We start from the raw sequence: 26,406 nt of genomic DNA, 5'->3' as shown, positions 1-26,406 counted from the left end.
TGTCACGTAACACCTTTCGTTCCTTTAGTAAGAGAGTGCAAATGATCACAAACAAAGTGAACACTGTCAATGAAGGTACTAAGACTGAGAGATAGAGAGAGAAGAATACCACACCAGAATGTTGTCAAACCCTCCTCCGAGGCCCCACTCTCTATGGCGAGAGCGGTCTACTATTGATTGCACAAATCTCTACAATGCTTTGGACTTGCCGACGATGTCGACGACGATGTCGACGACAATGAGGACGACGACGAGACGGGCTGAACTCCGAAAATGCTAATGGCTAAAATTTGCAAATCTTTATCTGCTCCTCTTTGTCGGTGACGATGTTGGCAGCGACGATGCGACGACGATGCGCTGAAAACACAGATGCTGAAATCTGCGTTTTCCGGGCTGAATCTGCAAATTGCGCTGGATCTGATGCCTCCTCTAAAATGGAAGTCCAAAATTTGACTCTTATGCCATTTCTTAGTATTGAACCACTCCTACTTGCTTTTGCTGAAGCGAAAGAGGAATCACCTCCACCCCTAGGAGGAGTTTGCATGGTTGTTGCACTCTCTTGATCTCTTCCAATTGTCTCCACTTGAAATCCTCCTTCAAGTAGTACCTCAACTTCTTCATTTGTGAGATTTGTTCCTAGATCAATAGGCCAAGTTGTTGAAGGAGGAGCTAGACTTGGCTCTATATTATGATCCACCACATAGCAATGAATAACATGTCTAGAACAGAATCAAAACCATTGTCTGAGTAGCCCATTTAGGTTCTATCGCGATGGAACTGTAAAACGCCAGGACTGATATGCAAACCAAAAACGCTAGGGCTAAAAATTGTCTTTGCTGAGAGAATCTGCTAACGCTAGGGCTGATCTGCTGTGTCTTGTTGTCGTCGAGACTGATCTGCCGTGCGAAAACGCCAAGGTTGGTCTTGGATGAAAAACGCTAGGTCCTTGCTGTGATGCAAAAACGCTAGGCCTGCTGAGAAGGTGCCTGTTGAACCAAAGTTTCTGTTGCCTCTTCTGCCAAAAAGTGCTAGCGCTAGGGTTTTCTTATATATATTCTTACTAGAATTGCCCTACCCAGTTCCCAACAAAAGTCACTTAAATATAATAAGTGAAAAATGTCAAAAATAGGAAAAATAGGTCTATGCACTGTAAAAATGCTCCTAATGGGTTCCGATGGAAATCTGATGATCATGATGTGTGCAACCAAAGGATATGCATCTACTCTAAGTGTCTGGACATGCATGGTCTGCAACCAGAATCACAAAAGTGCCAGATCACTTCCTAATCTAACTGAACTGAACCCATGTCATGGAATAGCTTGTCCACGTACACATAGGGTTAGATGTGCACGTGACAGGAATCCCTTATGCATCAGCTTGTGGTTCTCTTATGTATGCTATGGTTGCCACTCGTCTCGGCATTGCTTATGCAGTGGGAGTTGTTAGTCGATACATGTCGAATCCTGGCAAAGGCACATTGGGAAGCTGTCAAATGCATTCTGAGATATTTGAAAGGTACACAATCAAAGTGTATTCGTTATGGCAAAAATGACTTAAAGTTGCAGGGATATTGTGATGCCGACATGGCAGGTGACATGGATACCAGGAAATCTACCAATGGATATGTATTTGCTATTGTTGGTGGTGCAGTCTCTTGGTGTTCCAAGTTACAGAAAATAGTGGCATTGAGTACTACTGAGGATACATTTCAGCCACAGAAGCTTCAAAGGAAGCTATTTGGTTGGGCAGACTTGCAAAAGAACTTGGCATACCTGCTCATACACCCGTGTTGGGTTGTTATAGCCAGAGTGTTGTCTACTTAGCCAAAAATGCCATGTTTCATGCACGTACCAAACACATAGATGTGCAATACCACTTCATACGACAAGTATTAGAGGATGGTCTAGTCACCTTGACTAAGATCCATACACAGGATAACCCTGCAGATGTTCTCACCAAGAGTCTTGCTAAGGCTCAACATGAGCATTGCATACAGCTGGTGGGAGTTGGTTAAAAAGGCGTCATTTATGCCTTTAAGTGGGAGGTTGTTGGGTTAAAGGCCTGAATAACCCCTTTTTGTACATTATTATACTTTGTCCAGGTTCACATTAGGTTCAATGTGAACCTGGACACATTTTTTTAAAGTCACTTATAATAAAAGTGGGAAAACCCAAAACTCACTTATTGAGTTTTCCCCAAAAACGTATAAGCTCTCTCTCTTTCTACTTCGATCCCTAGCGCTTCCTCTCTGTTGCACTCCGCCTCCTGCTTCTTGCCCTAATCCTGCACTACATCGCGACGCGCACCTATCGGTACCTCCAGCTTTGCGCTTTCATCATGCTAGACTATGGCGGAAGCATGTCCACGTGGCGCAAGTGAAGTGCGTACGTGACATCCCCTGGATACTATGGATGTAGGTACTGCTGCGATGTAAACACCCACCAGACGAGTTACTAAGTAACCTTACTACTATCACAGAATACCAGTCTTCGTGCTGACTCTGCCTGCAAGCAAGCATTACCACCCGAATAGTCCTGTCGTGAAAACACTGCGGGTGAAGCTGAAAGGTAAGGGTGCTCGGAGAAAAATCCAAGGGTTTCTTGTTGACGGAACTGGATGCACGCTACATGCGAATGCAAATGCAAAAAAGGTTAGGGATCTTGTCTCTAAGTCCTTCCATATCCGCATAAGAGCCTAGTAGATGTTGGTACTCAAGATCTGGGTTTTCGTGTATCTAATGTCCATCTTCCTTCAAAGACATGGCAATGAAGATGGGATCTGGTAAGTCCATGGTGGGAACTCAAAGATTCTTCAAAAAAAAAAAAATGGCAGAGATTCTTTTGTTCAACTTGTGTTCTTGATGATTCTTAGTTCTTGAGGTTCTTGATTCTTCTTTAGGTTCTTCCCTTGAGTTCGCGAAACCAGAGCGCACACAGAGCTCTGATACCAATGTCATGTACAACAGAAGAGAACAAAAATTTTGCTCGCATTTAGTACTCCGCACACAAACACAAGGGTTGCTTTACTTCACTTGAAAGAACTGAACTCAACTGAAAGAAAGAGAGAGACAAGAGAGAGAAAAGAGACGACATAGGGATGTCAGTTCCCAACCCCCAAGGGCCCCCTTGCTCTGTTGCCAGAGTAAGTACTTTCTTTATTCTTGAACAAGTGTTACTACGATGACTAAATGCTGAGATGTTGATGCTACTGATGTTGGGTACTGGGTATTGATGCACTGAAGGGGTATTGAGGTTCTATGTCGATGACGATGATATCGACGATGAGGTGCTTATGGTCTATGTCGACGACGATGATGTTGACAACAGGTACTGTTGGTCTGCGTCGAAGACGGGGAGGTCTGCGACGGGTACTGCTGGTCTATGTCGAAGATGATCATGTCGACGATGACGACGATGTTGACGACGACGGCAACCGTCACGAACACGACAATGTTGCTATGACGACGATGACGACGCAAGGCTAGGGCTGAAATCTGAAAACGCTAGGGCTGAAAACTGAAATTGTTGGGAATCTGCCAACGACAACGAGGATGTCGACGACGACAGCTATTCTAAGGACTGAAAACTAAAAACGCTCGTTGATCTGTAAGGTTGAGAATTGGCATTGATGTAAGGGCTGAAAACGCGATACTCTGTCCTAGCGATGATGATGACGACGATGGAACTATGACAATGACGACGATGGGTCGTCGTCAAGTCCGGGACCTGCGATGACGATGATGATGTCGACGACGACGGCGTCAAGGCTGAAATACACTAAGGCTGAAAACTGAAACCTGTCGCGATGGATGGCTTTCCGGCGAGGAATTGCTGCCGGGAATGGAATCGGGGATGCGACGAGGCTAAAGGGATAGAACTGTTGCAAAAACGCTAATGGTTGAAATCTGCTCCAAAAACGCTAGAGTTGATGGGGTACTACTAAGAGAGACTTAGTGCACCACCTTCTGCTGCCTCTACTGAGTGCCCAATGGTTTTCTTTTCTAGTTTCTTTAGCAATTTGCCCTACCTACTTTTCCAACAAAAGTCACTTATTAATAAATAAGTGAAAAATGTGTACTTTTGAAAAAAGGATTGTATGCTCTGGAAAATGCTTATGCTGAAATGACTGTACTGTGCAAGAGAGGGTATGCAACTGTGACCGGCCTGGACATGCACGTCCTACTAGAGGCTCACAAAGGTACCAAGCTCAATCTTAAGCTAAGACTCATGCTAGACTATGGCGGAAGCATGTCCACGTGGCGCAAGTGAAGTGCGCACGTAACATCCCCCTCTGTTAATAGTGAGGCACAGCTGCCAAACTTCTATCTGTACTTCTGATGCTGACTGATGGATGCTTCTAATGTTGTGGATGCATCACCAATGAAAATTCCTCCTAACGGGTGGATACTACGGATGTAGGTACTGTTGTGATGTAAACACCGACCATACAAGTTACTAGGTAGCCTTACTACTGTCGCAGAATACTAGTCTTCGTGCTAACTCTACCTGTAAGCAAGCATTACCACCCGAATAGTCCTGTCGTGAAAACATTGCAGGTGAAGCTGAAAGGTAAGCTCGGAGAAAAATCCAAGGGTTTCTTGTTGACGGAACTGGATGCACGCTACATGCGAATGCAAATGTAGAAAAGGTTAGGGATCCTGTCTCCAACTCCTTCCATATCCGCATAAAAGGCTAGTAGATCTTGGTACTCAAGATCTCTGATGTCCATCTTCCTTCAAAGACATGGCAATGAAGATGGGATATGGTAAGTCCATGGTCGGGACTCAAAGATTCTTCAAGAAAAAGAAACTGGCAGAGGTTCTTTGGTTCAACTGGTGTTCTTGATAATTCTTAGTTCTTGAGGTTCTTGATTCTTCTTTAGGTTCTTCCCTTGAGTTCGCAAAACCGAAGCACACACAGAGCTTTGAAACCAATGTCAGGTGCAACGGAAGAGAATAAAAATTTTCGCACACAAACACAAGGGTTGCTTTACTTCACTTGAAAGAACTGAACTGAATTGAAAGAAAGAGAGAAACAAGAGAGAGAAAAGAGACACAGGGATGTCGGGTCCCAACCTCAAGGGCCCCCTTGCTCTGTTGCCAAAGCAAGTACTTTCTTTATTCTTGAACAAATGTTACTACGATGACTAAATGCTGAGATGTTGATGCTACTGATGCTGGGTACTGGGTATTGATGCACTAAAGGGGTAGTAGGTACTGAGATTCTATGTCGATGATGATGATGTCGACGACAAGGTACTGATGGTCTATGTCGACGACGATGATGTTGACAACGGATACTGTTGGTCTACGTCGAAGACGGGGAGATCTGCGACAGGTACTGCTGGTCTATGTCGAAGACGATGATGTCGGCGACGGGTACTATTGGACTATGTCGAAGATGATGATGTCAACGATGGGTACTGCTGGTCTATGTCGACGACGACAACGATGCTGACGACGACGGCAACCGTCACAAACACGACGATGTTGCCGTGACGACGACGACGTGAGGCTAGGGCTGAAATCTGAAAATGCTAGGGGTGAAAGATGAGATCACTGGGAATCTACTATGATCGGGTATTGTGCCGACGAGGACGATGATGTCAACGACGACAGTTGTTCTAAGGACTGAAAACTCAAAACGTTGGCTGATCTGTAAGGCTGAGAACTAGCGTTGATATAAGGCTGAAAATGCGATACTCTGTCGTAGCGATGACGATGACGACGATGGGACTATGACAATGACGACGATGATGCGTCGTCAAGTCCGGGACCTGCGATGACGATGACGATGTCGACGACAACGGTGTCAAGGCTGAAAACTGAAATCTGTCGCAGTGGACGACTTTCCGACGAGGATCTGCTGTCGGGAATGGAATCGCGGATGCGACGAGGCTAAAGGGATGGAGCTGTTGTAAAAACGTTGATGGCTGAAATCTACTCCAAAAACGCTAGAGTTGTTGGGGTACAGCTAAGAGAGAGACCACTTGCCATGTGCAACACTTAGTGCACCACCTTCTGCTGCCTCCTCTGCATCTACTGAGTGCCCAATGGTTTTCTTTTATAGTTTCTTTAGCAATTTGCCCTACCTACTTTTCCAACAAAAGTCACTTATTAATAAATAAGTGAAAAATGTGTACTTTGGAAAAAAGGGTTCTATGCTCTAGAAAATGCTTATGCTGAAATGCATGTACTGTGCAAGAGAGGGTATGCAATTGTGACCGGCCTGGACATGCACATCCTGCTAGAGGCTCACAAAGGTACCAGGTTCATTCCTAAGCTAAGACTCATGCTAGACTATGGTGGAAGCATGTCCACGTGGCGCAAATGAAGTGCGCACGTGACATCCCCCCTGTTAAAAGTAAGGCACAGCTGCCGAACTTCTATGTACTTCTGATGCTGATTGATGGATGCTTAGGATGCTGTGGATGCATCACCAATGAAAATTCCTCCAAACGGTTGGATACTACGGATGTAGGTACTGCTGCGATGTAAACATCGACCATACGAATTACTAGGTAGCCTTACTACTGTCGCAGAATACCAGTTTTTGCAGGTTGCAGCCCAAGCTAGCGTTTTGCACATTCCCGACAACAGATCAGCATAGAGCATCAGCGTTTTGCATTTTCAGCACTTAGACTCCGTATTGCAGCCCCCAAACCTCACAGATCTCACCTTCCCGCAACAGATCCTCGCCGCACGAGCAGATCAGCTAGAGTTTGCAGATTCAGCCCGCGTTTCGCAAATTTCAGCATCTGCGTTTTCAGCGCATCGTTGTCGCATTGTCGTCATCACCGTCGTCATCGACATAGAGTCAGAATTCAGTAGATACAAGATTTGCAATTTTCAACCCCCTAGCGTTTTCAGTTTTCAGGCCGCCTCGTCGTTGTCGACATTGTCGGTAAGTCCATTGCATTTAGACCATTGTACGAGGATTGTGCAAACAATAGCATAGACCTCTCGCCATAGAGAGTGGGGCCCTTGGAGGAGGGTTTGACAACATTCTGGTGTCGTATTCTTCTCTCTCTATCTCTCAGTCTCAGCACCTTCATGCACAGTGTTTATCCACTTTCTTTGTGATCATTTGCACTCTCTCACTAAAGGAACGGAAGGCTCTTCAGTTTTCAGCCATCGTCATCATTGACGATAGCAGATCAGCCCTTAGCCTCGTCGCGTTCGCAGTATTCCATCAGTATCCATAGCAATTTCAGATTTCAATCCATTAGCCTCACAGTACCTTACTCTTGCAAGCATCGTCGTCATCGACATCCTCAAGCATCTCAGCATTTAGAACCATTGTACCAAACTTTGTGCAATCTAAAGCAAATACCTCTCTAGCAATAAGAGGGGAGCGTAGAGAGAGAGAGAGAGAGAGAGAGAGAGAGAGAGAGAGAGAGGGTCTCTTGAACTAATCAACCTTGGCAATGAATAACTGAATGTGTGTATAATGCAATGGAGGCAAGGATTGCTTATATACCAACCTCAGTAAATTGCTCTACCCAGACTTTGACAAATAAGTAAAATAAATACCTAAGAGCCAAAATAAATATTGCCCAGTTCGCTTGAGATGCCAAAACTCTAACACCCTCTCTGCAGCTCATAGTGGACATAAAAAGTGAGACCAAGTCGATGAACAAGCTACCATGGACACCCCAGCAACAACTCCTTGCTGTTGGATTTGCTACCCTCAACTTTGTACCTTAGAAGAATGCCATCTTGAGCATCAGTTGCCTTTTTTAAAAATTTGAACTATAGATACCATTCATCCAAGAATCCCCATTTGTGAATTGTGAACACATCACATCCAATAATAATACTCCAATATAATGACCTGTGGAACACATCCTGTCCATAATCTGACCGACAACAATGGATTGGTGCACTCATCCATAGTGTTTTAGATATGTCTGATTGGTTCCCTGCCAAATGCATGTGCATTGAACTCCGACCCACGAGTTCAAACACCGAGAACTTTAACTCCGACACATGGGTCCAAATCAATTATACGGAGCACTGGTTGCCCTCTCTGCCACTCACAAGCCTCTCTCTGGCTGAAGCTGGTGGCGGCACCGATCGCCATGTGACTAGAAGGATGGAGTTCGTGCCAGTGTAGACTCTACTATACAAGCAGCCTCTTTGTTGTCCTTCCCTGAGTCACTATCACTACTTTCCTCATGATGCTTGCTTTTATCTTTGTCCTTTGTAGAACCATTGTCTTTGCCTTTGGATTTGCAATCTTTAGCCAAATGACCATGCTTTCTACAATTGTAACCACAGTTCTTGGTCTTTAATCTGGAATCCGAAGCAGCAAGTGCTTCCCCACCTGTCTCAAAAATCTGAATTTTGCCTTGAGTTATCAACACGGCTTCCTCCTCAATAAGAAAAGAGCTGAGATCATCAAATTCTAGCTTCTCCTTTGTGATTCGTAGCTGAAGTTTTCTAGCCACCATTTTATACGCCTCACGCAACTTCGCGAGAACCAAAGCAGCTAACTGAGTACTCATCAGTGCACTTCTCATAGCCGATAGTTGATTATGAATAACTTTAGTCTCGTAAGAAATGAACTTCCTTGTGGAAACTAGATGGCAAATAACTATCCAAGAAGGATGATTGCTCGCATCATAGAATCCCGATCAAACATTCCAACGAGCTTGAACCACATATCGTTGGCAGTCTTCAAAGTCTGCACGGTTGGAGAAATGTCCTTCGTAAGAGATTCCGCAATGGCCGCCATTGCCTTCGCATTAGCCGCATCCCAATCGACACACAACTTAAGATATTCATCATCTTAAAGGTTGGTGTACCTGTTGTTAGGATCCCTCGTGGGACGGGGCTTTTGAGCCATCGACAATGTCCCATAGGCCTTACCGTGAGAACCAAAGCCACGTGATCAAACTCCAATGAGCATAGTTATTCCCGTTCAATTTGTCGTTGACGTTCGAGCAAGGGGGAGACCGTGTTAAAGTTGCAAGATTTGGTAATCTCGGAAACCTTCTCACACTCCAAGAGATGGCCGCTATCACCAGCGTGTGACTACTATCTATCCTTTTTGTTGATTTCTTTCTTATTATCTATTTACTTTCAGTTTTTGGAAACACCCCTCGGGAAATCTAACTGCCGTGCATTGCATAGCTAGTGTGGAACTGTCCAGAGGGAGTCCAGGCCTGAGGGCAAAAGAGCACTAAGGTTGGATAAGGACTATGGTTAGCCAAGTGGGGTCATTGACTAGCCAAAGTGGAATCCTTTGCTACAGAGGCTACATTTCAGTTCTGGATGTGGCCGCAGTGTACAAAGAGGGTCGGATGACCTAGAAAGATACCATGGCAACATCTCCTAAAATTTAGGGAACTGCTATTTTGGGACCTGAAAATGTGTTGACGTCATTACCTCCGGAATGACAAAGGGAACATTTTCTTACTCTGCCGTGAAGTCAACTGGGCAGCCGGTTGGGAGATTTTTAGGCGGCAACCCCGAAACGGGAAAATGCTTGTAAATGTGCCAAGTGACACCTTCTGGTGCACTTGCCTCATGCAACAAGAGTTGGCGCTGAATTTAGGAGGGGGAGAGCCTCATTTTCAGTTTTGTCACAGGTTAAGAGCTATGGAGTGCTTGCTTTCCCTCTTATGCACAGTGCGGTGCCAAGAGTGATGCCCTGCACGCTACGCACTGCCCTCTCTCTCCCCTTTGGCAGTATGTTATGCCCCTCTAGTGGGCTCTTCATTTGACCAATGTACAGTTGTGTGGGTTCATGTGCGATTGCCGAGGTAAGAGCCTCTTGCACAAGTACTGGATTAGCTAGCGGCTAATCCCCCCGCAGGTACAGGTGAATTCGCAAAGGTTTCACGCCAGAAATCTCGTCCGTTTCAAAGGGCAAGTAGCCCTACAAGTGCGGGAGCTCGAGGACTTGCTAAGGATGCGACCGGCACGCGAAACGGAGCCCGAAACAGTAAATTACAGCCTGCTTGCAAGTTTAGGGTTTTGGCCCTAAACGGACCCTAATACCCCCAGGAGGTTCGGGGACACAAGGGGACCGCTGTACAGGCGATCTGGCGCATTTTTAGGGCTGAAAACAGAGAATTCAGCATGCTGCAGATTCTCGCCAAGTTTTGCAAAGTGCCCGTATGCGTCGGGAAAGTCATTTAATGCGTGGGAATACTGACCGTGAAGGGTTCTAGTACAGTTATGCTGCCGAAATCAGGCCAGGACAGTCAAAATTCAGCCAGAGAAGTGAGCCTTGGTCAGTTTGGGCTTGAAGACACAGGGGATCATAGACCAGAAACAGGAAATAGCAATTATGGCTGACAGACCAGATGATGTGACTGAAGAGGTTTCCTCTTCACAGGGTCAACAGACACATGAAGTGGGTGAGTCCTCAAGACCACCACGGATGGATGATGATATATTCAGGACCCAGTTGGCTACTGCTGTGGCTATGTTCACACAAGTAATGCAGAACCCGAGGTTTTTAGCCTTTCTGCAACCTCCTGTTCCGTCTCAGCAAGTTGGGTCACTGGATCATATTCAAAAGCCTGTTAAGGCTCAAGCACAGGTGATTCATACTGCACAGTCAATGGAAACACTTGTACACTTGACGGAGAACATGCAGTCTCCACAACCTGTGCCTAAGGTGCAAGAACAGGTGGCTGAGATGCCAGTCTTTCAAGCTGTACCAGCTCAGCCCGCCACCTTTCAGCAGCCTATAGCTGGTTCTAATGGGCAGGGAAGCAACCTACAGGCTATGCAACAAGTCTTCCCACCACCTTCAGTACACCCTGGCTATTTTGAAGGTGGATCGGTATTCCAGAGCATGGCTGGTCATGCAGCTGGAAATCAGTTTTGCTCAAACGATGATGCCTAACCCCATGTATGGTGTCATGGGCATGCTACCAAGGTTTCAGAGCACTCAAGGCCAATTTGGGATGCCACAGGCAAATTTTGGTATGGCTGGAATTACAAATCAGCAGCCAAATATGGCATTTCCAGGTCAAGTTAATAGCGGCCAAGGAACACAGATGAATCCTAATAGTGTTCCCATGTTTCAGTCACTTCCATATGACAATTTAACACCGCTGGAGAGGCCAACTCCATACAAAGAAGGTGGCAAAGGTGTGTCATTCACGACCTTTACAGGGTTTGATGACAGGAAGAAGGCTCTCTCATTCCTCCAACAGTTTGACAAGGCCTATGCAGGGGGAAACTTTACAGAGGCTTCAAAGGTCCACAAGGCAGCCACTTTCTTGACAGGGAATGCGGGACAATGGTGGACAACTTTATTGCTTCAAGGGCAAGCTCCGTCCACATGGATTTATTTCAAGCAGATTTTTGCAGCAGCATGGTTATCTGATGATTTCGAAGCAGATGTCATGGCAAAATGGCACCAGCTTAATGCTGCTACTTGCAAGAATCTGGATGACTACAATCGGAAGTTTTGGAAAGCTCTACTTCCAGTAACTTCCTATAGGTTTGTGCCATTGATAGAACAGATTGAAAAATACTGTTGTGGCCTACCCAAAGGATTGAGAAAGTACTGCACGAAGACCAAAGTCACTACTTTGACACAACTCATCGAGGTAGCAAACACTGGCAATGGTTTGCTCAAGGGAGAAGATTGTGAATTCAATACTGGCGTCAAGGAAGAATCAGCCAAGAAAAATTCAGCGAAGAAGTATGTTTCCAAGGAGGTTCCTAAAGTGACTCAGGAGCCAGCCAACGCAGGGAAAGGCAAAGCTTCGGCTGAATCAGAAAAGGGACCAGCGGAGAAATGGAAAAGACGTTTTCCTCGCCAAGTCGAAAGAGCAAAAGAAGGTCCTGAGGTCAGAGAACAAATGCTTTATTTGTGAGCAGCCTGGCCACATTGCTTACAATTGTCCTACAAAGAAAAGGCCAGCTGATTCTAAAGACAAGGAGGACAGGAAAGGAAAGAAGCCCATGGCTGGTCTAGTGCCAGATATGGTGGGCGACAAGCCAAATTCAGATGCAAGTGAGCTTTGCAGAGCATGGGGAAAGGTCAAGGATCAAGCAGTGCTTATCTTCTTTGATCCAGGTGCCAAAGCCAACTTCATTTCCCCAGAATTGGCTTCAAAGTTGGGAATCAGACCTGAAGAGATGGGGTATACAGCAGAGGCAGGTTTGGCATGTCCTGGCCATACAGAGGCTGTGACACCCATCATTGGAAAGTTGCGTCTACATATCCAGTCCTATGTAGATGCTGAAAAAATTTACATCATGCCACTGGACGGATGTGATGTGTTGTTAGGTATTCCTTGGTTATTTCGTGTACAGGGAATCATGGATGCCTACAACAAAAAGATCACTGTACATAGCAGGGGAAAGACTCACATTCTGGATGTAAAGCTTAAAGGGGAGTCTATTCCCACTGTATCAGCTTCTGCTATTACTTCTATAATGAAAAAGCATCTTTCTGCGTACTTGGTTTTTGCACGTGAAGTGTCAGATTGTGATGAATCAAATTTATCTCTGTTAGATAAAGAAAGGTCAATGTTTTTACAACAGTATAGTGAGTGTTTTTCCGATTCATTACCGTCTCAATTACCGCGAGAGAGACCCAAGGACCATGCGATAGATTTGGTGCCAGGCAATAGCCCACCAAATAAGCCTCCGTACAAGGTTAGTGCGGCTCAACAGAAAGAGATAATGGGCCAAGTACAGGAGCTGTTAGAAAAAGGGCTGATTCAGCCGAGTTTATCTCCATTCTGTTCTCCAGTGTTGTTGGTGCAGAAAAAGGATGGCTCATGGCGTATGTGCATAGACTACCGTGCACTGAACAAGAATACCATCAAGAATAGGTTCCCTATACCTAGAATTGATGATATTATGGACAAATTAGAAGGAGCAGCTATGTTTAGCAGGATAGATCTAAAAAGTGGGTACCATCAGATCCGCATTAGATCAGAGGATGTACACAAGACTGCTTTTAGAACGACGTTTGGCCTTTACAAATTTCTAGTGATGCCCTTTGGTCTCACAAATGCTCCTGCTACGTTCAATAGGATGATGTGACGGAGTACGAGCGGAAGTGCGACGCGAGAGAGAGTGCGAGAAGAAGAGCACGACGATATGGTGAACTCGCTCTACTGTAATGTGTAGAGCATAGTGAGTTCTTATTAAGTTTTAACAAAAGAATATGTGTACATACCTGGCAGCCCGCCCACTTACCTGGGCGACCACATTGGGCTTTATACCCCAACAACCTCCCACTTAAAGTCCAATGTGGTACTTTAAGTGTGAGAGAAGCTACTATACAAGCTAATATACAAGAGATGTAGAGAAGTGATGTACTACCCTACACCTAACTGCTTGCGAAAATGCGCAAAGCTCTCTGAGGGAAGTCCTTTTGTAAGTAGATCAGCAGGATTTTCTGTGGTGTGAACTTTGACAAGCTGAAGTTGCTTATCCTCGAGCATTTCCCTGATGAAATGATACTTCACATCCACATGCTTTGTCTTTGAGTGATAAACTGGATTGCGAGCCAATTGTATAGCACTTTGACTATCACAATATAACACAGGCATCTCTTCTTTGATTCCCAAATATGTTACTAGTCGATTAAGCCAAATTGATTCTTTGCATGCCTCTGATGCTGCAACATATTCGGCCTCTGTAGTAGACTGAGTAACACAATCTTGTAATCTAGAACGCCATGATACTGCTCCACCAGCCAATGTAAAGACATACCCTGACATAGACCTTCGGTTGTCTAAGTCACCTGCATAATCTGAGTCTGTAAAACCCTTTACACTTAGCTCCTGACTCCCATAGCATATACGCATACTCTTTGTAGCTTTCAGGTATCTCAATATTCCTTTCACTGCCTCCCAATGTTTCTTGCCTGGGTTTGACATGTATCGACTTACTACTCCCACTGCAAATGCAATGTCTGGGCGAGTAGCAATCATTGCATACATCAAACTACCCACTGCAGACGCATATGGAATCTTATCCATTTCAGCCTGTTCTTCCTCAGACACAGGACAATCTTGTTTGCTAAGTTTCACATATGGTGGCAATGGAACACTCAATGCCTTTCCCTTCTCCATATTGAAACGTTGCAAAACCTTGTCAATATACTCTGTTTGAGATAACCAAATCAACTTCTTTGATCTGTCTCTCTCAATGCGCATACCAAGTATATGACTTGCCTCACCCATGTCTTTCATGTCAAACGATTTTGCCATCTTTGACCTCAAAGCTGAAATTTCTTCCAAGTGCTTGCCAGCAATCAACATGTCATCCACATACAAAATAAGGATCAACCAACTACCATCCTTAGCCTTCTTTGTATATAGACAGTGATCGAACTCACTACGTTTGTAGCCTTGAGAAAGCATAAACTTGTGGAATTTATGGTACCATGCCCTCGGTGATTGTTTTAAGCCATAAAGACTCTTTAACAACTGGCATACCCAATCTTCCTTGCCTTTCTCAACAAACCCTTCTGGCTGCTGCATGTAAATTTCCACATCTAAATCACCATGCAAGAACGCTGTCTTGACATCCATTTGGTGCAACACCAAATCTAATATGGCAACCAATGCAAGAAAGCATCTCAATGTAGTTATTTTGACCACCAGAGAGAAGACTTCATCAAAGTCAATGCCTTGTTCTTGCTTAAAGCCCTTGGCAACAAGCCTTGCTTTGTACTTTGGCTGACTATCATGAGCGGTGATCTTATACCTGTAAACCCATTTACAAGGTAGAGCCTTTTTGCCCCGTGGTAATTTAACTAGCTTCCATGTCTGGTTTTTATGCAGAGCTGTCATCTCTGACTGCATGGCCAATTGCCAATTCCCGGAGTCCTTCATTTGCACTGCTTCCTTGTAACATGAAGGCTCATTGCAATCAGTCAACATGACATAGTTCATAGATGGAACAAACCTATCAGGAGGTCGCGTGACACGTCCAGATCTACGCACAATAGGTGGCTCAGGCTCAGCCACAACCTGTGGTTCCACTCTATCCTGTCCTTGCTCCTCTTGAGCCCCGACATTTTGTCTTGCACGTGCAGGTCCATCTTCTTGGAAGACAACTCTTCTAATCTCCTCAACCCTCTCTGGTTTAGAATGATATTTGGATTCATTAAAGTGAACATCATTGCTGCAGACAACCTTTCTGGATTCGGGATCCCAAAGTCTGTACCCCATCTCACCAGAATTATCATAGCCTAGAAAGATGCACTTTCTACTCTTTGGCTCAAGTTTGTTCCTAAATTCCTTTGGAACATGAGTATATGCCTCACAACCAAAGACTCTGAGATGCTTGTATGAGGGCATTTTGCCTGACCATACCATCTCTGGCACTGAATCCTTCTGCAAAACCTTGCTAGGAGATCTATTTACAAGATGAACAGCTGTTGATACAGCTTCAGCCCAAAACCCATTTGGCAGCTGTGCATTAGACAACATACTTCTGACCTTCTCTTGTATGGTCTTATTCATCCTCTCAGCAACACCATTTTGAGAAGGATTGTAAGGAGCAATAAGTTCACGTTTTATACCTTTTGACTCACAAAAGTCCTGAAAGGCCTTTGAAACACTCTCCACCATTGTCAGTGCGTAAGCATTTAAGCTTCTTGCCACTCTGATTCTCCACAAGTGTCACAAACGTTTTGAAAACACTAAATGCTTCATCCTTGTGCTTGAGAAAGTAAACCCATACTTTCCTCGAGTAATCATCTATAAATGTCATAAAGTAAGAAGCTCCCCCTAGAGATAGGTTAGGCATAGGTCCACACAAATCACTATGAACAAGTGCCAACTGTGTATCTCTTCTACTGCTTCTATGCTTATGTGGCTGCTGTGTTTGCTTACCATACAGACAATGTTCACAGAATTCAAAATCATTAAATGAAAAGCCAGGCAAATAACCAGAACGAGACAAGATTTCCATTCCCTTCTTGGACATATGTCCTAACCGGCTATGCCACAAAGAAACGTTCGGCTGCTCGGTTACATTGATTACATTTTTAGAGACATTTGATACATAAATCATGTAAAGTCCTCCAGACTTTACTCCATGTGCTACTGTCATAGAACCCTTGGATATCTTCCACATGTTCTGTGCAAAAGTGGTGACGTAGCCAGCATCATCGAGTAAACCTCTGCTGCTCAAGCTCTTTGTAATTACGGGAACATGTCTCACATTCTTCAGCGTGAAAGAAGAGCCATTCTGAAACTTCAATTGAACATCTCCAACACCTAAGATCTCACATGTCTGCCCATTGCCTAGCCGAACATGATCTTTAGTGGTCACATAAGAGGTAAACCACTCCTTGTTTGGAGACACATGAAGTGATGCCCCTGAGTCTATAATCCAGTCACTCAGTGCATTTCCATCAGATGCTGTAAGAAGAGCTGAGTCCATTGTATTCTTCAAGAAGTAGATGTCTCCTGACACTAGACTGTCATCCTCTGCAACAGTGTTTGTCACATTTATTTCTTGAATCTTCACTGAGGACTTGTTCTTCTCACCATGGTCTTCAGCTTTCTCTTTGCCTTTTTCTGCTTTCCATTCTCTGCAGTCTCTTTTCATGTGACCCTTCTTGCCACAATGGTAGCATTCTATGTCACTCTTGCCTTTAGCACTGCGGGACTTGCTACGAGACTGATTCCTCTTTCCACCTTTGTACTTTTCTTTGGTCCTTCCCCTGACAACTAAGGCTGTTCCTTTGCCTTTGTCCATTGTCTTTCTATTGGTTTCTTCAGTAAGCAGACTTCCTTCTACACCTGCTATGTTCAAACCATATGGAGGTGCAGAATTACTCAAAGCTGTGCGAAAAGTGTCCCAACTTTCCGGCAATGTGATCAACAGGAACATAGCTCTAACAGGTTCATCAAACTTGACACCTTGAGCTGACAACTGACTATAGATTGTGTTGAATTCATTCAAATGATTGGACATAGGTGTCCCTTCTTTCATCTTCAAGTCAACAAGCTTCTTAAGCCAGTATACCTGTGAAGCTGCACTCTGCTCCTCATAAAGATCACTCAGCTTTAACCATGCTTGATAAGCCGACATCTCGTCTGCTACATTGAAGTAAACGCTTTCTGCCAAAGTCAGCATAATGGTAGAAAGTGTCAATTCATCCATTTCGCTCCATTCATCTTCGTCCATATCTTCTGGTTTTATCCCCTTGAGCTTTATAGGTTTTATCTGCTTCTTTTGTACCAACACGTGCCAAATCTGCTTCTTCCACAATGGGAAATTGGTTCCATCCAGCTTCTTGATATTGTAAAGAGCAGTGTCCTGTGATCCAGCCATAGCTACGCTTCACAGTAGTTTACTTTCCTGGGAAAAATTCGGCAGAGTTTCCCCTGTAAACTGACCTCTGAACCAATATCAACCTGTCAAATGAACCAAGAAAGCTTCAGATTCTGCATAAATTTCGACAGAGTCTCCTTTGTAAAATGGCTCTGGTGTACTCAAAAACAGACCAAAAACAGCTCAAAAACACTGTCTCTCTGACACTGTAAGCTGTGGGTAAACCTGTCCTGCACCTGTACTGTCTCTGACTGTCCTGTCACTATCCTGTAAGCATAGACTGCGACAATGCCTCAACGGCAGTAAAGCAAAGATGCAATCCCAACTGTCTAACTCACAGTCAATACATCCTAGCTGCCTATCTAAGGGTGCTCGAGGGATCGCTCCAAGACCTGTATCACCGAAAGGATCTCAACATTCGAGAATCCCCCAGCTCAATAAAACCTCACTCGACCCTCAACAAAGGCTGCAGTAAATCTGACAGTACATAGACTTCCCACAAAGTCATACATCCACAAATTTCCCACTATATGCTGTAACCGCTGCGGCGGTTGTTTACTGCGTGACTCACAGCCAGCAAACCCTCAACAAACATACATCATCTCTGACAATACATCCCATGTGGAAGTACCTGCAATGTCAGGATGAAATCTGGAATATCAAGCAGCAAACACAAGCTACCTGATGAACTAGTGGATGTCGCCTACAGTCTGTGTGTAGATGCGCCCGTGTCGTATGTGACACGCCTCCAAGAACTGTGAGCCGTCCTTCGATGTGTAGACAGCCACAAATCAACACTCTGGGAGTGTCGATATCCTCAGCACCTGCAGTCGTAGGCCGAAAAACCCCAAATTTGCAGAGTCGGATCTACACCCGCCCAGACCACGTAGTCGAAAATGGCCTGCGCAGACGTTTGTCGAAGCCGAACGGTGGCCGAGATGACCTCAGAATGAAATTCTGAGAACACCAAGCCCTTCGAGCTATCCCACAGGATTTGGGGCCGTGTCTTCGCCTGTCGAATTTCACTCCAATCTGAGCTGGTGACTCTAGCCTCCTGCAGTGCTGCCCCGAGCCTCGATCTGAGCTCTGATACCAGTTGACGGAGTACGAGCGGAAGTGCGACGCGAGAGAGAGAGTGCGAGAAGAAGAGCACGACGATATGGTGAACTCGCTCTACTGTAATGTGTAGAGCATAGTGAGTTCTTATTAGGTTTTAACAAAAGAATATGTGTACATACCTGGCGGCCCGTCCACTTACCTGGGCGACCACATTGGGCTTTATACCCCAACATGATGGACAGAATTTTCCGTCCACACCAGCAGTTTGTTGGTACATTCTTTGATGATATGATAGTCTACTCAGAGAATGAAGAGGAGCATAGGCATCGCTTGGCCATTGTGTTCAAAGAGCTACGCAGTCATAGGTTGCTCATCAATGCAAAGAAAAGTGAGTTTTTTCTGGAAGAGATTAACTTTCTTGGACACATTGTCTCAAAGGATGGTGTCAGAATGGATCCTGCAAAAGTTGAAGCGATCAAGTCATGGCCAGATTTAAAGACGGTGCACGATGTCTGAAGTTTCTTGGGACTATGCTCCTATTACAGAAGGTTTATCCGAAATTTCGTTGAGATTGCTTCACCTTTACATGCTCTTCAAAAGAAGACAGTCACCTTTAGATGGACACAGAAAGAGATTTCAGCTTTTAATCTCTTAAAGGAAAAGATGACTTCAGATCCAGTCATTGTGTTGCCAGATCTTAGGAAGTCATTTGTGGTCCAGTGTGACACCTGTGGTAGTAGCATTGGTGCAGTGCTAATGCAAGATGGCAGGGTAGTAGCCTATGAGAGCAGAATTTTGCAAGGGCCAGAGATGACCATGCAGGTCTATGAGAAAGAGTTACTGGCTGTGATTCATGCGCTCTTAAGTTGGAAACACTACCTGCTAGGTGCAGATTTCATTGTCCAAACGGACCATCAGACCTTGCGATACTTCTTGAGACAGACAAAGTTATCTGAGAAGCATATGCGATGGGCAAATATTTTGTCCATGTTCCATTTTCAGATTGTGCATGTGGAAGGCAAGAAGAACGTTGTGGCTGATGCCTTGTCAAGGAAGCCACAAATTTCAGCTGTGTCAATTCCTTATCATCATGAACTTGATGATATGAGAGAACAGTATGCAAATGATGAAGATTTTGCAAGGGTCTTCGAGCAACTAATGGATGGACAACGTCATGAACACTATCTTCTTAAAGACGGGTTCATGATGATGCATGGCAGATTGTGTGTCACAAAGCCATTGCGACGCAAAGTTATGGAAGAGAGTCATGTCCCACCGTATGCAAGGCATCGTGGTATCGATGCTACAGTTAAAGCGGTTGAGACATTCTTCTACTGGCCTACATTGAGAAGAGATGTGGATGCCTTTGTGTGAGAATGCCTAATTTGCCAGAAGGTCAAGTTTGACAGGCAAAAGGCACCAGGGTTATTGCAACCACTACCTATTCCACATAAACCATGGGAAAGTATTGCTATGGATTTTATCTTTGATCTTCCGAGAACGCAGACAGGAAACGATGGTATTTGGACCATTATTTGCAGATTCAGCAAGCAGGCTCATTTTATTCCTGTCAGGAAGAAGATAAAGCCAGATCAGATGGCACGCTTGTTTATGAGCAATATTTTCAAGTATCATGGAATGCCACAGTCGATTGTTAGCGACCGTGATCCACGCATGACAAGTTTGTTCTGGAGAGGCTTGTTTGAGAATATAGGCACCACGCTCAAATTCTCTTCGTCATTTCATCCTCAAACAGATGGGCAGTCAGAAGAGGCCAATTCTACTATCCTAGATCTGCTGAAGTGCTATGTGTCAGAGCATAAAGGAAAGTGGGAGCAGTATTTGCCATTGGTGGAGTATGCATACAATAATACAGTGCATTCATCAATTGGCAAGGCACCTTTTGAGATAGTTGAAGGTGGCAAGAAAGTTCCTCCCATACTGCATACAAAGGACAAGATATTTGAAGCACATAAGTATGTTCAGGACATGGATGAAATGTACAAGAAGGTCAAAGTGGCCTTAGAAAAGACTCAGGCAAAGCAAAAGAAAGCAACTGATCGTCACCGTCGTGAAGTGGTATATTCACTTGGTGATTGGGTGCTTTTACGCTTTGAAAAGGCAAGGTTAAAGAAGATGAAGGGCAAGGAAAGACTGTTTCCAAAGCTCAGCATGCGTTACTATGGGCCTTTTCAAATGTGCGACATAATCAGTGATGTTGCACATAGGCTGAAATTGCCTGACAGTTGGAAGATTCACAATGCGTTTCATGTGAGTCTTCTCAGACCCTATGTGGGTGATGTGCCAGAAGATATGCCAGCTGAAGATCAGCCGGAAGTCGAGGAACTTGACGAGATCTTGGTCCCCGAACAGATTTTGGCACACAAAGAAAGGAAAGTGAAAGGCAAGGTTGCTAGGCGTTACTTGGTAAAGTTCAGAAACTATCCACCAATGGATGCTAAGTGGATGGAAGAAGGTGAACTTGCAGAGTCACCAACTGTGTTATCACTTTACCTTGAAGCCTTCGGTTTGCAACCTACCTTGACCCCTTGAGTTTCAGAGCTACATGGATTGTCAGTGTGACAATGGCTTTTGAAACAAATGATGTACATGGTATTTAAAGTGAGCTCAAATGAAATACCTGTTACATGAATGTTAGAGCTGTACAGATTGTCAGTTTGGCAATTGCTCTTATGGAATGTCCAAAATTTTGGTTAGTGCTATAGAAGTGAGTATTTCTTGTCAGTTTGTCAAGGATACAGTAATTGCTTCTATTAAAGAGTACATGTGTAACTGCATTCTTAAACTGTCGGTTTGGGTATGCTTGAAAGTGTTACGGGATCCAACGTGTACTATAAGACAATGGCAAAATGTGCAGCTACCATTTTGTCATTGGAAAGTTAGTGACTCAAAGCAATGGCACAGTGTGAAGCTACCACTATGTCATTGGGACAGGGTTCACACGCAGGCAATACATGAGTCGACGAGGTGTTGAATACACAAGGGTTGACAATGAGCATGTATGTGTCGTACATGTATCGACAGGTGTTGAATACATCAGTGTTGACTGTAAGCATGAACAACATAGATGCAAACGAGGATGTTTGAGATTTCAAGAGGGGGGTATGTCACCAACGTGTGACTACTATCTATCCTTTTTGTTGATTTCTTTCTTATTATCTATTTACTTTCAGTTTTTGGAAACACCCCTCGGGAAATCTAACTGCCCTGCATTGCATAGCTAGTGTGGAACTGTCCAAAGGGAGTCCAGGCCTGAGGGCAAAAGAGCACTAAGGTTGGACAAGGACTATGGTTAGCCAAGTTGGGTCATTGACTAGCCAAAGTGGAATCCTTTGCTACAGAGGCTACATTTCAGTTCTCAGTTCTGGATGTGGCCGCAGTGTACAAAGAGGGTCGGATGACCTAGAAAGATACAATGGCAGCATCTCCTAAAATTTAGGGAACTGCTATTTTGGGACCTGAAAATGTGTTGACGTCATTACCTCCGGAATGACAAAGGGAACATTTTCTTACTCTGCCGTGAAGTCAACTGGGCAGCCGGTTGGGAGATTTTTAGGCAGCAACCCCGAAACGAAAAAATGCTTGTAAATGTGCCAAGTGGCACCTTCTGGTGCACTTGCCTCATGCAACAAGAGTTGGCGCTGAATTTAGGAGGGGGAGAGCCTCATTTTCAGTTTTGTCACAGGTTAAGAGCTATGGAGTGCTTGCTTTCCCTCTTATGCACAGTGCGGTGCCAAGAGTGATGCCCTGCACGCTACGCACTGCCCTCTCTCTCCCCTTTGGCAGTATGTTATGCCCCTCTAGTGGGCTCTTCATTTGACCAATGTACAGTTGTGTGGGTTCATGTGCGATTGCCGAGGTAAGAGCCTCTTGCACAAGTACTGGATTAGCTAGTGGCTAATCCCCCCGCAGGTACAGGTGAATTCGCAAAGGTTTCACGCCAGAAATCTCGTCCGTTTCAAAGGGCAAGTAGCCCTACAAGTGCGGGAGCTCGAGGACTTGCTAAGGATGCGACCGGCACGCGAAACGGAGCCCGAAACAGTAAATTACAGCCTGCTTGCAAGTTTAGGGTTTTGGCCCTAAACGGACCCTAATACCCCCAGGAGGTTCGGGGACACAAGGGGACCGTTGTACAGGCGATCTGGCGCATTTTTAGGGCTGAAAACAGAGAATTCAGCATGCTGCAGATTCTCGCCAGGTTTTGCAAAGTGCCCGTATGCGTCGGGAAAGTCATTTAATGCGTGGGAATACTGACCGTGAAGGGTTCTAGTACAGTTATGCTGCCGAAATCAGGCCAGGACAGTCAAAATTCAGCCAAGGTTGTGCAGGGCAGCTTGGAAAGAACCACAGCGTTTATTCCCTCTTTTAAACAATAAAGAAATACCGAAAGGGGCGCCTAAGTTAGGGGCCAATCTCGTGTCGGTCTTCTCATACACGTGCATTCTAGCATCTGTATCCCATTCCCCTCTCTTGTGTCACTATAGCGCAGGTATAATAGACGGCTAATAATGGGTGAAAGCTAAATCAAAGTTTGAAGTAAAGTCTACCGTCCTTTTTGGATTGAACACGCCGGTTACAGCCGCACTAACCAAGCCGCAAAATAAACTCCAAGCCGTACCGATTCCCAAGCCGGTCCACTCATTTGCTACTCCAAAGTGGCTCCGCAAAATCTACGTTTTTATGCCCTCTCTTAAGCTCCAAACTCCGCCTCTTCGTCTCTTAAGCCGCACCAAGAAACTTCTTAAAACGTGGCCGCAAGGTTGGCTCAAAGCCACTCCCAAAAACAAAGACCACCGTTTGGGTCGTGTCCCAAACTACTTGAATTTCCTTTTTTCAAACCGCTATTTTACTTCCCAAAGCCAAGAGGACGTTTTCCAATGCCCTTCACTGGTTGGGCTCTTTACACCCAAAGCAAGGTTGGCTCAGGCGTTTTAAAACGCAGCAAGAGAAAAGGGGAGGGGTAGGTGCCGACAAGGGGTGCAAAGGAGGCGTTACTATCATCGACAACATTTCAAAACGCTGGAGTGGCGAAGCATTCACCTGTGCCGGGAAGGGGGGGCCTCTCAATGCTCTAGCCGTCGTCATAGGAGTTTCAAAACGCGGAAGGCAAGGGAGGGTGCTGCTGGTGCTGCCAGGCAGCGTTTTAGAACGCATGCAGGAGCAGCGTGGGGGGGGGGGGGGGGGGGGGGGGGGGGGGACAAGGGACAACGGCACCGCCTAGCAAATGCTAGGTATATGGGTGGAGGACAAAGGTGTTGGCAACAAGGGAGCTTCTGAACTTGCTTCTCCGCCAAATCTCTTAAGCACAAAGGTCCACCAAGGGCTCTGATACCATGTCAAAGTCAACGATGCGAAAGTGTAGAGACCAAGGAGAGTGAGCACGAGAGAGAGAGAGAGTCTCCTAAACCAATCAACCTTGGCAATGAATAACTGAATGTGTGTGTAATACAGAGGGATTGCATATATACCAACCTTAGTAAATTGCCCTACCCAAACTTTGACATATTGAATACCTCATTGTCACTACATTCCAGCTAAAGGATGCCATGAATGGCATATGAAAAGGGAAATAAAACTCCAGAGAGAGAGAGAGAGAGAGAGAGAGAGAGAGAGAGAGAGAGAGAGAGAGAGAGAGACCCACACCTTGACAACGACACCGGCTAGCAAATGCTAGGTATATGGGTGGGGGGCAAAGGTGTTGGCAACAAGGGAGCTTTTGAACTTGCTCTCCGTCAAATCTCTTAAGCACAACAGTCCACCAAGGGCTCTAATACCATGTCAAAGTCGACGATGCAGAAGCATAGAGACCAAAGAGAGTGAGCACGAGAGAGAGTCTCTCGTGAACCAATCAACCTTAGCAATGAATAATTGAATGTGTGTAATACAGAGGGGTTGCATATATACAACCTTAGTAAATTGCCCTACCCAGACTTTGACAGATCGAATACCTCATTGTCACTACATTCCAGCTAAAGGATGCCATGAATGGCATATGAAAAGGGAAATAAAACTCCAGAGACAGAGAGAGAGACACCTTTTCTTCGAGCTCTGCTTCTTCTTGCGCCAGCAAGGCTTCTTCGCAGGAGGGTGCGGTCCACTGGGTTTGATGCTCTAGAGTCGGAGGTTTAAGAGACGGAAACAGCGTCATCTCAATGCGGCAAAGCCGACAAGCAGCAGTGGCGGCGAAAGCGAACGCCAAAACCTCCACCTTCTGCCCCTCAGCTATAATTCACATGGGCATGGCCTCCGCACTCTCTGGCCACGGGCATAGGATCGACTGTGGGGGTCATTCCGGGCCATGGATGCATTTGCGTAGTGAATTCGGGGCGAAAAAGAAAATTCGAGATGCATTGTTTTAAATTCAGGTTGTGGAGTGAATATGGGGCAAAAAAGTAAATTTGGGATGCATTTTTGTAAAAAATTCGGGCTGCGCAATCTTGTAAATTCGACCCGTCCAATCGCGCGACCTACAATGCACACACCTCACCATTTTCACCTCCCTTGATCTCACTATTTTTGGTGTGATTTTACGTGTCGAAAGTGTTCGATTTTGATTACCAATGATTTTCTAAGATTTATAGAATTTTTCATGAAATTTTTGAAATTTTTTTGGCGATTGTTTGAACTTTCGGGTGATTTTTTAGTGTTTCAACTAATTTTTGACTTAATCTTGGCATTTTTGGACGTTTAAAAATTAAAAAAACAAATCTCAAGTTTCGACGCTTGTCTTTTCCCACATTGCCTTGCGGCGCATAAAACTTTCGATAGATCTTTACGGTCTGTTGGGATAATTTCCTTCGACATTAAAATATTCTTTTTCTTTTTTCTCTCTCCGCGTGAACACCCTCCATACATACCCTCCCTCTCTCTCCTCCTCCTGACGATCATTTACAATCTCTCTCCTCCCCCTCACTCTCTCTCTCTAACTCTCACTTTCTCTCTCTTGATTCGCTTGAATCGCGATTATTTTCATTCTCTCACTACTCTCCTCACTCTCTCTCTAACTCCCTCTCTCTCCCCGCTGACCCTCTCTCTCTCTCCCTTTTGTCGCTACTCACACACTACACACACACACACTCTCTCTCCCTCCCTGTTGCGTACCTCTCCTAAGGGCTGCCCGGCTGTCACGTCGTCCTTCTCTCGTCTTCTTTTGCTTGCTCCTGCCACGCTGCTGTCTTGTTGACTGCCCGCCGACGCCTACACGTGCAGTCTCTCGCTCTCTCTCTCTCCCCTACACGCGAGACTACACGCCGAGGCGCCTGCCACATCAGCATTGTCCACGTACCCACTCTCTCTCTCTCTCTCTCTCTCTCTCTCTCTCTCTCTCTCTCTCTCTCTCTCTCTCTCTCTCTCTCTCTCTCTCTCTCTCTCTCTCCCCCCGTTGTACGCGCCAGACCCCGCCTTCATTTACGTTGACAGCCCACGAGCTCCCTGCCTTCACGCCGCCAACTCGCTGTCAACGCCCTGGCCAGGTAGGCTAAGGTTTGATTCTTTTAATTTTCGTGCATATTTTAGTTTTTTTTTATTTTTTATTTTTATTTTTTCAAATGCTTTATTAACTTTAGTTTTTTTATAAAAAAACATTTAAAATTTACAAAAAGCCCAAAAAAATCTTTTAGAAATCATAATAACAATAAAACAAAATTCAAAAACAATCAAAAAATCCAAAATAAGGTTTTAAGATTTACAAAAAATCAAAAACTCATCAAAAATTTATTAAAAATTCAAAAAAACCTTACAAAGAACCAAAAATTACACAAATAAATCCCTAAAATTATAGAATATTCATAAAAGCTCAAAAGATTCATTAAAAAATAAAAAATTGATTGAAAAAATCATAAAACCTTCCAAAAATTCATAAAAATTACAAAATTCACTAAAAATTCTTTAAAAATCAAAACTCTTCCAAAAAAATCATTAAAAATCATAAAAATGCTAGAAATTTTTAAAAAATTTAAAATTTCACAAAAATTTAATAAAGATAAAAAGGAAGTCGTCGAAAGAGGTAGAAAAGCAAAAAGCAAAGCCGAGAAAATCACACACTGCAA

At 44.7% G+C, this 26,406-nt stretch overlaps 1 protein-coding gene across 1 annotated transcript in view; it reads right to left on the bottom strand.

Annotated features, from left to right (window-relative positions):
• LOC147440067 (transcription termination factor) overlaps positions 1–24,681 on the bottom strand; it is a 55,942-nt gene extending 31,261 nt beyond the window's left edge. Inside the window, exon 1 of the mRNA XM_086485745.1 lies at positions 24,393–24,681. Within this exon, the coding sequence (XP_086341871.1) occupies positions 24,393–24,506 (114 nt within the window). The 5' untranslated portion in view covers positions 24,507–24,681. The remainder of the gene's footprint in view (positions 1–24,392) is intronic.
• Positions 24,682–26,406: the final 1,725 nt, after the last annotated feature.

This window comes from Adiantum capillus-veneris, chromosome 16 (genome assembly GCF_014529385.1).
Source record: "Adiantum capillus-veneris isolate H3 chromosome 16, ASM1452938v2, whole genome shotgun sequence".
Lineage (NCBI taxonomy): Eukaryota > Viridiplantae > Streptophyta > Polypodiopsida > Polypodiales > Pteridaceae > Adiantum > Adiantum capillus-veneris.
This window is presented reverse-complemented; position numbering and strand designations above follow the sequence as displayed.